This window comes from Dendropsophus ebraccatus, chromosome 1 (assembly GCF_027789765.1).
Source record: "Dendropsophus ebraccatus isolate aDenEbr1 chromosome 1, aDenEbr1.pat, whole genome shotgun sequence".
Lineage (NCBI taxonomy): Eukaryota > Metazoa > Chordata > Amphibia > Anura > Hylidae > Dendropsophus > Dendropsophus ebraccatus.
This window is the reverse complement of record NC_091454.1, coordinates 79,562,766-79,578,017: the sequence shown is the minus strand read 5'-3', so window position 1 is coordinate 79,578,017 and position 15,252 is coordinate 79,562,766. Positions and strand designations below refer to the sequence as shown.

General features: G+C 41.5%; 1 protein-coding gene across 2 annotated transcripts in view; it reads right to left on the bottom strand.

Annotated features, from left to right (window-relative positions):
• LOC138774651 (protein phosphatase 1H) overlaps nt 1–15,252 on the bottom strand; it is a 98,418-nt gene that overhangs the window by 25,227 nt on the left and 57,939 nt on the right. For both annotated transcript variants that reach the window (XM_069955651.1, XM_069955656.1), the window contains exons 5-6: nt 13,689–13,773; nt 2,091–2,209 (exon numbers count right to left, since the gene is read on the bottom strand). In XM_069955651.1, the coding sequence (XP_069811752.1) occupies nt 2,091–2,209; nt 13,689–13,773 (204 nt within the window). The remainder of the gene's footprint in view (nt 1–2,090; nt 2,210–13,688; nt 13,774–15,252) is intronic.

The window sequence follows — 15,252 nt, the reverse complement described above, 5'->3', positions numbered from 1 at the left end:
AGGAATTGATCCAGAAATGTGTAACTCTTCACTATACAAAACATAACCTTTATTTGCCAAAACCATGATACCCCTTCAAACAAGTTGAGGAACTTCTTTGGAAGTTACAATATTAATGTATGCTATTAAATTGGATCAATTACTTGCGGACAAAGTGGGTCAATAAAGAATTCAGCGCCATGTCTCTTTTTCATCTCAACTTTTCAAACTCTTATTAAAACATTAAAAAGCATATTAAATCCTCAGTGAGACTGCCACCCTTCTCGCTTCATTACATATGATTTAGAAGTCACAAGTGAAATCCAGCTAATCATTTTTTGTCTTCTTGTTTTCTAATTCTGGCAGAGATTAATAAGCACTTTTTGTTTCTGTAAAGAAAAACCAGAGACTCTCACAAAGAAAAGGTCACTGTGAGGCATCTGAAATGCATTGAAAGTGAAGTTTCTTTTAATCAGATCCTTGGAGAGTGAAAGACCTTCTTAGCTGGAAGAGGGAAATAAAGTAATTCCCTAATGCTTCTGCACTTGGCAGAGCTCCAAAACTCAACAAAGCGCCAATGAAAGAAAAATATATTCTTGCATACTAATACATTTAATTAAATGCAATCAAATCAAACATGCTTAGAGGTATATCATCCTGACACATCTCTTCAGGGAAGCAAGTTAAGAAGAGCATTTTCACCCTATCAGTGAAAAGCAATTTATGAATATTCAGTTAATATTTGAAATATTTGACAGCTCGGTATTAAAATGAGACTAAAATAATACAAACTAGTCAATCAAGTGGAAAGAATGGAAAACATATCTGTTACCTTAACAAATACCCATAACTTTCTTTAAAGGTATGTTAGTTATTCACTACATAGAAGACTAGGGAAGAAAAGAACCATTAAAGGGGTTATCCAGTGAAAATATTTTTCTTTCAAATCAACTGAAAAATATACAGATTTGTAACTTACTTCTATTTAAAAATCTCAAGTCTTCCCACACTTATCAGCTGCTGTATGTCCTGCAGGAAATATTGTTTGCTTTTCAATCTGACACAGTGCTCTCTGCTGACATCTCTGTCCAAGACAGGAACTGTTCAGAGCAGGAGAGGTTTTCTATGGGGATTTGCTGCTGCTCTGGACAGTTCCTGTCTTGAACAGAGATGTCAGCAGAGAGCACTGTGTCAGACTGAAAAGAAAACATTTCCTGCAGGACATAAAGCAGCTGATATGTATGGGAAGACTCGAGATTTTCAAATAAAAGCAAAATACAAAACGTTTTGATTTGAAAAAAATATATATATTTTTTTGCTGGATAACCTCTTTAAATGAGTACTAATATTTCAGGTGGAAAAAACTATATTAATACTGAAGAGAGAGAGAGATGTATATGACAGAGATATGGTAATTAGGGATGGTCCGAACCTGCCGAGGTTCGGGTTCGTATGAACCCGAACCCTCGGCATCAGATTTCTGCTGTCTGCCCGCTCCGTGGAGCGGGCGGATACAGCGGGAGGATCGCCTGGAAAACTGGGATACAGCCTATGGCTATGGCTGTATCCCAGTTTTCCAGGTGGTCCTCCCGCTCGATCCCCCCGCTGCACGGAGCGGGCAGACACCAGGAATCATTACCGAGGGTTTGGACCATCTCTAATGGTAATGTAGCCTTTTGTGGCTGATCAAAAATAGTGATATCACCCGGAGATGGGGTCTTGGTTTGGAGATCCAGCCAAGCCTCCTGAGACAGCAGTGGATAACTTTTTTTTAAACCCTGAAACACAGTGAGAGTAAAACCTAACTACTCCCCCTCTTACCAGGTGGATTCATTCTCCCAGTAAGAAATCCATTCCAGTACTTTCCAAATTGACTAGATGATTCACACAATAACCTATTAAGCATCAAATCAACATCTCATAAAGTGAAAATATATTGGTATATTGGTTGATATGTCTAGATATTTATAGGTATCTATATTTATGTGTATGTACATATAGAAGCACATATATACACAAAGAACATTTCTGTTTTTTTTCCAGTTTTGGCCAAATAACATTCATCCACCAATTGGTCCCAAGTGAAGAAATGCAAATATAAAAATTCTCACCAGCCAGTCATGTTAAAGTCCCTGTAAAGCATCATCTTGCCCAGTTCCTTACGTTGCACTCTTCTTGGGAATTCTAAATGTGTGAACTCATTCCCGAGTAAATGTGGCTGCAGAAAAGCCTAAAAGATAGGAAGAGAGAAAAGGGATCATCATAGACCAAATCCATGTAATGTACATTATAACGATTAGTGAGACATCGATCATATCTCAGCCTTGTTCTGCATATTCAGCCGTGCATAAATAGTTCACATAGTCCAATCTTATCTGTAATTTTAGCTCCTGAAAACGACAGCAGGAAATCAGGACTTAGATGTGAATCTTGACATAAACCGCTGAGATTAAGCAGCATTGTGAACCAAATCCTGGATTAATTCACTGCCTTCCCGATAAAGAAATGTGTCTGCTAAACTTACTTCGTGTACAGTAAAGATATAAACATATAAAATGACAGAAGTATGCTGGTGTGCATCGAAAAATAAGGCAGTACAGTTATCGTGTGCGTTAAAGGATTTTCTGGGACTTTTACACTGATGGCCTGTACTGAGTTGTGGTCATCAATCTCTGAATGGAAGGGTGTTGTTACGACCCCCCCCCCCCCCCCAACAATTGTTCAACTATTGGCTCTGGCATATACACAATAAACTGTGCAGCCCAGCTCCTATTGAAGTGAATGGCAGTTGAGCTGCAGTAACCTGGCCTCACCACTACACAATAAATGAAACTGACTGCTTCCAGCCTTATCTTTTGTGCATATTCTGAAGCCCTGGCTTTGCCACTCAGATATTGAATGCCTACCTTGAGGGTTAGAAAGCATCTGATTTTTTTCATCTCAATTTCTACAAATCTATGGACTGATTCTTGCACTGAAAAACACTATCCCACTACACCTGTAAATTACATAACCAAAAGATTTTATGAATCTCTACAATTCTATATGTTAATTCATAAAAGGAAAAGTACTGATGGGTGCCTGTTTAAAAAGCCCATGGTAATTGTCCATTATTTTTTCATATATAATTTAACTATGGCTGCAGAAAAGTGTTTGTCACTGCAGCGAAATAAAGACATATACTTTCACTACAGACAAAGAAAAAGTTCATCATAGGGTAATTTAAATAGACACACAACTGCCCAATACAAGCACTGTTTGTAAGTAGATCAATGCTTGCTAAAAGGACAATTTAGATAGCCCGATTATTGTTAGTGCAGGGCTACACAAACAATTGCTGGATCATTTGTGTGGCCCTTTACTTACAGCTTTGTCAGTTACAAATGCCAGTGAGCAGCTTATGAACAAGCGTTTGCTTGTTGGTCAGCTGATCACTTGGTCTTTTAATTGGCCCTCTCAGCAGACAATCTATCTGCATTAGGGTCCATTTACACAGAAAGATTATCTTTCAAAGATTTGAAGCCAAAGCCAGGAACAGACTATAAACAGAGATCAGGTCATAAAGGAAAGACTGAGATTTTTCCTCTTTTTAAATCCATTCCTGGCTTTGGCTTCAAATCTTTGGCAGATAATCTGTCAGATAATCTTTCTGTGTAAATGAACCCTAAGGCAGTTTTCACACATGGCATTTTTGTTGAGGTTTTTACATTATTTTGCAGAAAATCGCCATAAAACAGCAGCATTTTTGTTGCAGTTCCATAAAAAATGTGGCAAAAATGGTACTGTTACCATGACAATTCAAGGCAAAATAGCAGGGGGAAAAAAAATCATACCAAAATTACAAAAAAAGCCATGTGTAAACACAGACTTAGTTCTCATCCACACATCAGTTTTTCTTCTGGACCCTCAGAAATCTGGATCAGCAATATCCTGGAGAAACCATCCATTTTGCATCAGTAATGCACTTGTTTTGCATTCGTCTTTGCAGATCCGGATGGATAGGAGGGCAATAAATGGCTGCTGGAAAGAGCCTGCCTAGAAGTAGGCAGGCAATGCATCAGTAAAAATGGACGGCCTGTAAACAGCCAAAAACACACTGTATAAGTGCAGGTCCTACTTTTTTGCAGACGGTCGGCGGCCAAAAATGGATCCGTTTTGAAAACGGATGAGCGGATGACCACATTAAAATCAATGGATCCTTTTTCTGTCCGTAAATCAGCACCTTATTTTTTTTAAAAAAAGATCTGTGAATTATGCCTCAAAGAAGAAGTCTGACCATTATTAGAATCCGGCAGGGGGGATTTGGTGCCCCGTGTCCCATGTCCCATCACGCCATTTTCCACGATGATGTCCCAGCTCAGTCACTGACTGGCCGAGCGGCCAATCCATCAGCTGAGACATGACGAGTAAGCGCCGGAGATCCCGGAGTACGGCGGGGTTCTTACGGCTGGTCCTGCAATTCACCGCAGGCATGGGGAGAGGCAAGTTCATATTTGTAATCATATTTTCCCTCCACCCTGGCCAACTTTTAATAATGGACTTTTTCTTTAAAGGGGTTATCCAGGATAGGAAAAAGACAAAAACAGCCCCACACACCTGTCCTTAGGCTGTGTGTTGGAACTGCAACATAATACATTATAAATCAATAAGGTCATGCATCAGACTTGACATTGAATAATGTGTTTCCGCAATTAAAACAGAAAGGATTTGAATCATACATGAAAACTAATTAAACAGAAGCATGCTCTTCTTCACTACTCAGTACACCGGAACAATTTACTGGAGGGAATGTAAATACAGTTAGAATCTCTCTGCCAATAATAAAACTAAACATGAGAAAGACAAGGGTGAATAAATACAAATATGCTAATATCTCAATGGGGGGTTAAATTCCTACTTTCTAGAAGTATATTATACCGCTGAATGCAGAGTTTCTATTGAAGCTCATATGTGCACAGGGAGAAATCTCTTTGTTAGTCATGTGACCTTTCAGGTCAAAATATATGCAGGACACAAAAGAAAGTACAATGTAATGTCTGTACGCAAGACATATTACAATGCAGTACATTGAGAAGAATATATAAGCTGATGGCAAAGGAGAGAGCCAAGGACATGGAAAGTGGTCCTCCACTAATGCATGACATTTGTTGGCATTGTAAGATTACGTTTTGTGTTTTCTGTGCCTCAGGTGGCAGAATGAAATGAAGAGCTATGTAATACTGCATTCAGCCCACATCTTCCCCACAAAGTCATGCCCTACATACAGCTTTTTTGGCTGATTGGATTTAAAATGGTTAGGTTTCAATTATTCACAGATGCATCCCAGGAATCTATACAATGTCCCTTCAAAGACTTCATATCTTTAAACTTTAACCCTTGACTACCAGCATTATCAATCCAAATCATATGTATTTTCCCTGAAATACATTCACAATGGTCTATGTGCGATTGTATTCCTCCATGACATACATTGTATTATAGATCACTTAATAAATTAGAACCTCCAGTCAAAAGGTAAAACTTGACTTTGCAACTAAACCCTTATGTGCGGAGACAGCATGCAGAATTACTCTTGTAGGACGAGCTGTTTGAGCACCAGCATTCAGTTTATTTGGCAGGGTTCATACACAGTACTTAGGTTAGTATTTGTAGAAAATACTAGAAGTGGGTCCAAAATACATAAAAAAGATGTTTCCAGTATAGTTTTTTTGTTCTGTTCTAGTTTTTGGTTAAAAATACAGACCGAAATATTATGTGTGAGCATAGTTTAAAAGGAATCTAACCTGCAGAAAGCTTCCTATTGCACACAGAGTGCTGAGGATGAAGGAAAGTCTCTTACCTTCATCCTCAGCGCTGTTTCAGTGCAGTTTGTAGTTTAATTCAGTGCATAGTAAGGCCATTTAGCGCACTGGGGATGGGCCTACTGTTTCCCTTTAACGCAAAGAAGCAGCTATTCCCCATCAGGCATATTACCTCCCACTCAGTCTACAACTTATGACTGTGAGGGCACTTTTATACCCCTCTAGAGATGAGCGAACCTCGAGCATGCTCGAGTCGATCCGAACCCGAACTTTCGGCATTTGATTAGCGGTGGCTGCTGAAGTTGAAGTTGTGGAAAACATGGATATAGTCATTGGCTGTATCCATGTTTTCCAATCAGAGCTGAGCAACCTGAGTCATCTGACAAACAGAGGCTGGCCTAACGGCTTAGACCCGCCTCCCTCTTAATGATGTCATTGTCACAAAATGGCTTCCACAGAGCAGCCTGGGGTCAACAGTCATTAGGTAAAAATGAGTTTACTTCACTTCCTGGAGGGGGGTTGAGAGGGGAAAAGATAGGGAAGAGGGGCAGATAGTTGATTGAAGCATATTACAAAGTTATATAACTTTGTAATGTGTTTCAATTACTGGGGAAAAGATTTTCGCTGAAGTGTCATTTGTAAAAACATCTGACATGTCAGCAACATGTAAGAAGTGCATATCAGTGGGGGTATAGGACCATCGATAGAATGAAGGGGCAGAAGAGCTTAGCAGTGCACGCTCTGCTCCTTTATGTGCGCTATACGGAGATGAATTCTGTAGACTGCTTATACGAGCAGTCTACAGAATTAAAATGGGAGCCTATGGAATTGGGAGAAAGGGACATGGTGCACCACGGTATATATTCGGGAGACATGGTTTGTTTCAAGCAACAGTCTATAGGTCAACTGAATATTTGTATGTCCATTGGTTTTTTAGATATGTTTTATAGCCTTGACTACAGATCTTGTTAGATCTGAAATGCGTCGGTGTTGGGATGACCTTTTCATCTGCAATAAATAAAGATTTGATCTTTCATACACGCATGAGCTGTGGACCAGTTTCTTGTAATGAAAATTGGGTCTTGGACTTTAAAAGCTGGAAACAGAAATTTTAATGTCTTAATTTAGCTGTATTACTGTTTCTTAGCAGATTGTTTTACTTGTGAGGGTTGATTCTTTGCATGAGATATTCGCTGTGTAGTCTACATGTGGATAAAGCGATGGCTTTGTTCTGCTCATGGATACATCATGTCAATAAAACTATACTAGACATTAGAAGTGAAAGGAATATCTACAAAAAAAAAAAAAAAAAAAGTTGGGTGTGCACATTATATAACAGTTAAACATTTTATGACTATGGGGTAATTATTGGGTTCAAAATAAATTACTTGCAGAATGATGCAGTCCGTGACTGATCGTATTACACATCCTTTTTGGTGGTGGTGAAGGTGATCTTTGATCCACTGGATGACGCACAGGCCGGTTCATGACTAAACAGTTTATATTCCATGATTTATTAATTTTAGATATTATATAGCATTTGTGTGTGTCTCAGTCCCATTATAGCGACTTTCCATCCAGTCTATTTGTTCCACGTTTGCTAACGTCAAACTTTTTTGAAGTCTTCTTACCATGGAAGTTTGCCAGATGTTACAGTGAATGGGTTATTTCATGCTAAGCTCATTTACTTGTACTGCTCAAAGACTTTCTGATGTTTCAGGAAAGATGAATACATGTAGAAATTGCTTTCTAATGATCAGAGCGATACAGGGAAAAGAACTCTGTTATGAATACATCACATTCAAGTAAAAAGCATCAGCCAGCACCATAAAGCCCAGTGCTTCATTATGAATTCATTAAAATGTGGTATGCATACAGACAGCCCACTTACACCTGTACCGTACTGCCTACTGAAAACACATATAAACATGAAGAAACCCATGGGACGCCATATTTTCTCAGGGTGTGAGTCTATTCATCAAACATGTCAATAGTTGCACCGGGTTTCATTCTCGAGACCCGCTGCAATCCAGGGGAATTGTGCGGCAATGCGCTTCATTCCCTGGGCAGAACATTCATCCATAGAATATAATGAAGCAAACAAATCAGATTTGATTGACAACCAAGAAGAGACACACGCTGACATGCACTCCCAACGACTGTATTTCAGAATAACTGTGGGTCTCAGGAGGGCCATTAAATTATGTACATGTAATTCACTGTTCGTATGTTATTCAATTATGATGTGACATCTGATATACAAGTTATGGCCATTGATATGAGGTATGATCATTGCAACAGCTTTCCCACATAGTCCCATACTCACGCTGGATCTGAAGTGCCTTAATTCTGCGTATGATTTTTACATTTTATATTTTTCTAGTCAGGGAATTGTACCCACATTAAATATGGAGCCCATGTGGCATTGAGCGCTGTGCATGTACGCCACCTCGGCTCCTGTGATAAAGATGTATGTGCTTAGTTCCAATTGTGAAGTTCATGGAGGACGCCATGATGGGAAGGAGTGTGCCAATGGGCTTATCGGTATGTATTTACACTTATGAGCACCATTTGTGCACTAAATGAATTATCCTGCTTACACTGAAAATATATGATTTGTTGTGAATTATGCTCGTAGAGTATTGTTGTACAGTGCTAGCCATGAAAATCAGTAGAATAGAGAAGAAATCAGGCGATACCTTTTGGAGGCTAACTGGGTATATGCGATTGTAAGCTTTCGAGAGTTTAGCTCCCTTCGTCAGACATGATGTTATATAAAACTGAATCACACTTATATACACACTAGACAGAGATCATCAAAATTGTGAATTATGAGCTGTAACTATTTTTCTGATACACTAAGTATACGATCACTGTACGCAAGACTACAAACGTTTGTTTCGCTTTACACTAGCGATGTTTATACTATATTTGCATTTATGATTACCTGATTATGGATATAGCTGTTTGTGATGCAATCATGGAAATAGTTCACTAGAGTAGCAGAGAGGAGTTCGATGCCAATAGGAAATCACTGATCCAGTGATTTTCTATGGGCATCGGACTCATCTATGCTCATTTGCATAATGAGCACGGTGGAAATTTCTATGTGAGCGGACCGGCATTCAGAGCAGGACCACCAGGACAGGGTAACTATCCCACGCTGTATCCTGGGGTAGGGTAGGTTCTGGCCCGCTGTCAGGGCTGACAGGTTCCCTTAAAATGGAATCTGTCAGCTGTGTTTGCTGCTAAAGGCCGTATACAGGTCAGCGCTTGCTTGCTCCTCATTCCTCATTTGTTGTCTGTGCTATCAGTGGGGAGTTAGATTCCTCGGCTGATAAACTCTCCTTAAAGGGAAACCAACTACTGGTTGCCTTACTCTGCACGATTATACACCCGTACAATCTATGCCAATATTTTGTCACATTTAAGCTAACCCCCTTGTGTCTACAACAAAATTCTGTACTGCAAATAATAAGGTACACATTAATCAAAACTGCACTGTATTCATAATGGGAGACACCCGCCACAATCTCAAAAGACGGGAACCCAAGTCACCCATTAAAATTAAAAGTGGCCATGTTTAAAATTGTGCAGGGCCGGGCTTCCGGATCCAGAGCGCGGATGTGAGCAGCTTGTTGGTGGAGCTCCGTGCCGGGCGCTGCACATATCTGTCCTCCCGCCTCGCCGGTTTTCCCTAGTGGAAATCGGTATCAGAGTTATTGGGCAGCATATGTAGAGGTATTTGGTCCGCAGCGGAGAGGCGTCACACTCATCACAGCCAGCGGCCTTACCTCAGCGCGAGTCGGGGAAAGCCAAGATGGCACCCGTCGACCCAGCACAAGACAGCCACACAGAGCAGTGCAGTCAGCAGCAGCTGCCAGGCGCCCACGCTTCAGACCTCGATGCCGCAGGAGATCTTCTGATCCCAGGACTACAGATCTCATGTAAGTCCCTCACAATTGAAGTGGCAAAGGTACTCTGCCCTGATCTGAAAGCATCACTGGAAGCCACCATATCAGCATCCTAGTCACAACTGCAGGGTGAAGTGGCCAAACACACGGGCCAAATCGCTGAGTTAGGCCCCCTTCACACGTCCGTGTCAGTTTTTACTGTCAGGAAATCCTGATCAGGAGGCCTCTAAAAGCCAACAGGAAAGTATCAGGATTTCCTGACAGTAATTCGTTTTTACCTTCAGTAAACCATCAGGAAACCGTCAGGAAAAGCCTCCAGGATTTCCTGATGGAGAAGAAAAAAAAGTGATTTCAATATGTTCTAGTATGCCAACATACATCACAAGTACCCACATCGCCCTTCGTCTACCCTGCCACTGCCTCCCCCTCGTCTACCCTGCCACTGCCTCCCCCTCGTCTACCCTGCCACTGCCTCCCCCTCGTCTACCCTGCCACTGCCTCCCCCTCGTCTACCCTGCCACTGCCTCCCCCTCGTCTACCCTGCCACTGCCTCCCCCTCGTGTACCTTGTCTCCATCTCCCCCTCATGCCACATGTCATCCTCTTATTTGTTGCAGAACTACAACTCCCATTATGTGATGTAGTCCTGCATATTACCACACAAACCATGATGGGAGATGTAGTTCTACTGTTCCCCTGCTTCCCTTCTCCTATACTGTGTCATCCTCTAATCTGTTGCAGAACTACATCTCCCATTATGAACTGCCAATAGGGCATGATAGGGGTTGTAGTTCTGTAACAGGGAGAACAACAGGTTGCAAATCTACAACTCCCATCATGGCCTGTCTTAAAAATATATGCAAGAACCCATTAGCAAAAATTCATATAACTGGCATCCTCTCTGATCACTTTCCCATACAAAAGGGCACCCGCCAAGGGTGTCCCTTATCTCCTCTCCTCTTTAATTTGGCTATTGAACCCCTTGCCCAATTTCTCATACACTCTGACACCTTTAAAATACATATCAGTCGGCAATCGGGAGGTTAAAATCGCATGCTTTGCAGACGACATGTTAGTATTTATGATTTCTTCCAAGGAGCACCTCCTAGTTTTATTGGAAGTCTTTGCCCTTTTTGGCTCCTTCTCGGGGTACAAAGTTAATGTAGACAAATGCCAACTCCTTCCTCTAAGTCACACCCCAGATAAATCTAAACTCCCCCCCTCGGTTATCATAAATAATACCTCTATCACCTATTAGGGCATAAAAATAGGCAAATCACCACTCTCACTATACAATTTAAACTACCCCCCACTTATACACCGAATTGTACATGAACTTAGAAGATGGTCCTCCCTCCCCCTGTCCCTTATAGGCCGCATACACTTGCTAAAAATGATGTCCTTCCTGAAGCTTTTATACCCCATGCAAACGATTCCCCTTCTTATACGGCACAATGATCTAACCAAACTGAAAAGTATCTTTAACAAATTTATCTGGCAAGGCAAAAGGGTCCGCATAGCATATGATGTTCTCGGTCTTCCTACTTCTGAAGGGGGGGGTGAAACTGCCGGACATCAGACTATATAATGTGGCTGCAATGTTTTGTCACGTACGTGACTGGATCCTATCTAAAGAATACTTCTCTAGTTATCGGCACTATTACACACCAAATTGTCCCAGTTACCAAATTCTGTGAAATCCAATTTACTCTTAACGGACACGATAGCAACGTGGAAGACGGTACGGAAGATGTTCAATCTGCCCTACTGCCTTTCCAAATATTACCCTCTATGGGGAACGCCAGGCTTTCCGCAGGGACAGTCTAATCCTCTATACAAAGAGTGGAGAGCTTGTCATATCAACTCATTTAATGACCTACTAAATCCATCCACAAATAAATTTTACACATGGCAATCTTTTGCTGAAAAATATAACCTTACTAAGTCACAATTCCTGTAATTCTCTTAGGTGAGGTCTTTTTTTAATTCCCTGGTACTCCATAGTGACATTGTAGAATCATCCAACCCCTTTGACTCTCTCATTGGCCCTCCCACGAGTAGAGACTCCTTATCAGACATTTATTGTCTCCTTAAACAATATTGTCAAAAGTCATTAGTCGCCAGAGCGTTAGGTAAATGGAACTCCAAACTATCTAGAACCAACCTATCCCTTCAGATGAGAACTGGTATACAACATGTTAGACAATCTACCCCTAATGAATCCCTGAGATAAATGCACCTGTGTATTTTGCATAGGGCTACCTATGCCTTTAATCTGCGATATAGAGACACATCAATCATACACCTGGACAAGTGCCCGAAATGTAAATTGCCAGGAGCAGATCTAGATCATTGCATATGGCACTGCCCACACATACAGGCCTACTGGTCGGAAGTGCGCTCCCTTATAAAATCTATATGGAACCGGGGCACTCTGACCAGGCACTCTCTCCATGCACTCTGACCATGCACCGCAGACCATGTACTGTGACCGTGCACTCTGACCAGGCACTCTCTGTATGTACTCTGACCATGCACAGCAGACCATGTACTGTGACCAGGCACTCTTACCATGCACTCTCTGTATGCACTCTGACCATGCACTGTGATCAGGCACTGTAGACCATGAACTCTGACCAGGCACTGTAAAAAAAAAAAAAAAAATCTATATGCAACTAGATATGGTGTCTTATATCCTCCATTATATACCAAAAAATCCCCCAGAACCAGTCGCAGACACTAGTGAACCCACACCAACTGTAGCTACTAAAGGGGTCCATTTGGTCCTCCTGGCGGCACTAAAGTGCATCCTTAAACACTGGATTCAGCCGTCCACCCAAACAATTAATGAATTACGAGAGTACATTGATTCACTACTGCACCATGAACTCATATACACGCTTAGAGACAAAGAGAAAAGGGCTAAGAATTTCTTTTCCAAATGGAGGAGATACTTCCATCACTGGCCCTCCTCGGATAAGAGGCTGGCACTAATGAAGCACTTTAAACTAACTGAATGGTATTGCCTAGAGGACCTTAAAGGCTCACTAGGAAATCTTAAGGTTCCATGATACTCCTGTAGACATCGTGTCATTAGAAAGAACCCTGTGACCATCACCACGAAACTCCCCACTGTAGCCAAACTGGGTTTATGACTGCGATCTTGTTGGTATTGTCGGCCTTTTCTGGAATACATTCCCCCTAGAGTCATGGAAATGACTCACTACTCTGGTACATGCATAAAGTTTGGTAAAGTTTGGTTAAGTTTCTTAAAAATAAGATTTATTTTTCATGTCACTTGCCCACGATCAGTGTTCATCTCAGGTTCTGTACTAGCATATTATACAGTTACTGGTGAACTGCAAAAAATAATAAAAAAATTGTGCAGGGCCCCAGGATTTGGACCCTTGTGATCAGAGCCCTTTTGGATGGAGGATAACTGTGCAAGATGGGAAAATCCCTTTAAGTATATCAGAGCCCCTGATGGACATGATCAGGTTAGGTTTTTAGCCTCTAAATCCAAACCAGAATGTTCGCCTTTACCTACAGTATATTCACTTGATGAAGTTGATATGGATCTGTTGCAGAAAACAACAATTAGGTATTGGACAACCAGACTGCACTGACAAATTGCTGAACCAACTATGTAAGAATTCCCTCTATGGTTAGTAGAAAATGGTTACAATGCAAGTTTTGATACTTTTTAGTATGTATTGTTATGGATTTAAAAACAAGGGGGTAGATTTATCAAAGGGTGTAAAATTTAGACTGGTGCAAACTGACCACAGCAACCAATCACAGCTCCTCTTTCCTTTCACAAGAGCTGGAAGCTGAGCTGTGATTGGTTGCTGTGGCCAGTTGGCACCAGTTTTAATTTTACACTCTTTGATAAATCTCCCCCTAGATGATAATTGCAAATTCTTTAAAACTCATCTTTCCCCTTACACCTCTCACCTTACCTACAGTACTCCATAGTAACATTTTGTCTGACTTACTAGGTACTGAAGTCTCTGGCGCTCTGTTTCTGGTGTAAACTCTGAAGACACTGGAATGATTTCTCCGTTTCGGATAATTATAGCCCTGAAAGAAAATACACTTTTTTAGCAAAAGAGTCACACATAAACCTCACCAGTCCATTAAAGCCAAAACTCAGCTGGAAACTCAGCCTTATAGAGACATTTATACTTATCATACATACAATTTAGAGCATCTTCCAAAACAGTGCAGACAACATGATATCCAAAAGGAAGGCAATCATGCTCAATTATTTTCCCTTTAAATTTCCCACTATTTTCCCATGTAATGGTACTTAAAGTGATACTGCCCCCCCTCCCCCTTACTCTATGTACAGTTCTCCACACTATCCACAAGCTTAGATGCCGCACATTCGATAAATAGCTGTATGTCTTCTTTTTGCGCTACAAATCGCCTCATTTGATCGGTGGACAGTGTCAATTGGGTGGGGCTTCCTAATAGTTGGGCCTTATTCCCAGCCAGGAGATGGGGCTAAACTGCTGAGCTCTTTGGGGTATTAATGCTTCATTTTAAATCTGGCTTTGCCAAGGCAGGACGTATATCTTCATGGTCACCTCCAGAAATACTGTTAGGAGGCTTAAGAATAAAATGGCAGCAGGGAGACAATACAACAATCAGTACCCTTGTGGGCAGAAAACACCCAACATTTCTATGTAACTCTTGCTACAGTTTGATGCTCATAACAAGGGATTTTGCCCTTGAAGCCACAATTTGTTGACGGATTCTTAGAATTTAATATTTTTTTAGGACAACAATGTGAATTTGGGTCATAAAGCCATAAATAAAAGTGATCTTGAGATTCTCTCATTTTCTTCCAAAACAATATCTTGAGCTGCCTGTTTAGACAGCAGCAATGTTATGCTTTCCACCTACTCAGCATCTGCGCCTTCCTCATACCATATGTCTAAATTAATACCCAGAATATATATTATCTTTAGGTGAGAACACTGCAGTGGATACTTAAAGTGCATTTTCCTAAGTGTACAGTTTCTAGCATTCACTGATTTAAATGCAAGCCCTCCACTGCAGACAACCACACTGAACATGTCCATTTACTTACAGGGGGTGCTCAAGAAGCAGGCTTCTTTCAGACCTTTTTAAAGGAAAACCCCTTCATCTTTTTACATTTTGGTATGTTACATTTTGTAATGTTAACATTACATTCTGGCCACAGTGTTCTGATGCGGGCGCATCAGCGTGCGCCCGCATCAGAACTCTCATAGCACACAATGAAGCAAGCGACCGGAGCCGCTCGCTTCATTGTGTGAACTAATAGGCCTCTCTGCGGCCACGTCAGTTCTTCGCGGCGCCGCATGGGATCCTGGACTGATCCCGGACGCCTCCTCAGCCACTCAGTGAAGGAGGCGGAATCTGAGCAGACTTGACACGGATCCCGCCTCCTTCACTGAGTGGCTGAGCGGACCTGAGACGTAGTGTCTCAGGTGGCGTCAGACACCAGGAAGCGGCCGGGAACCGGAGCGCTGCGATGCGGGACCCGCCGCTGGAACCGGGGAGGTGAGTGGA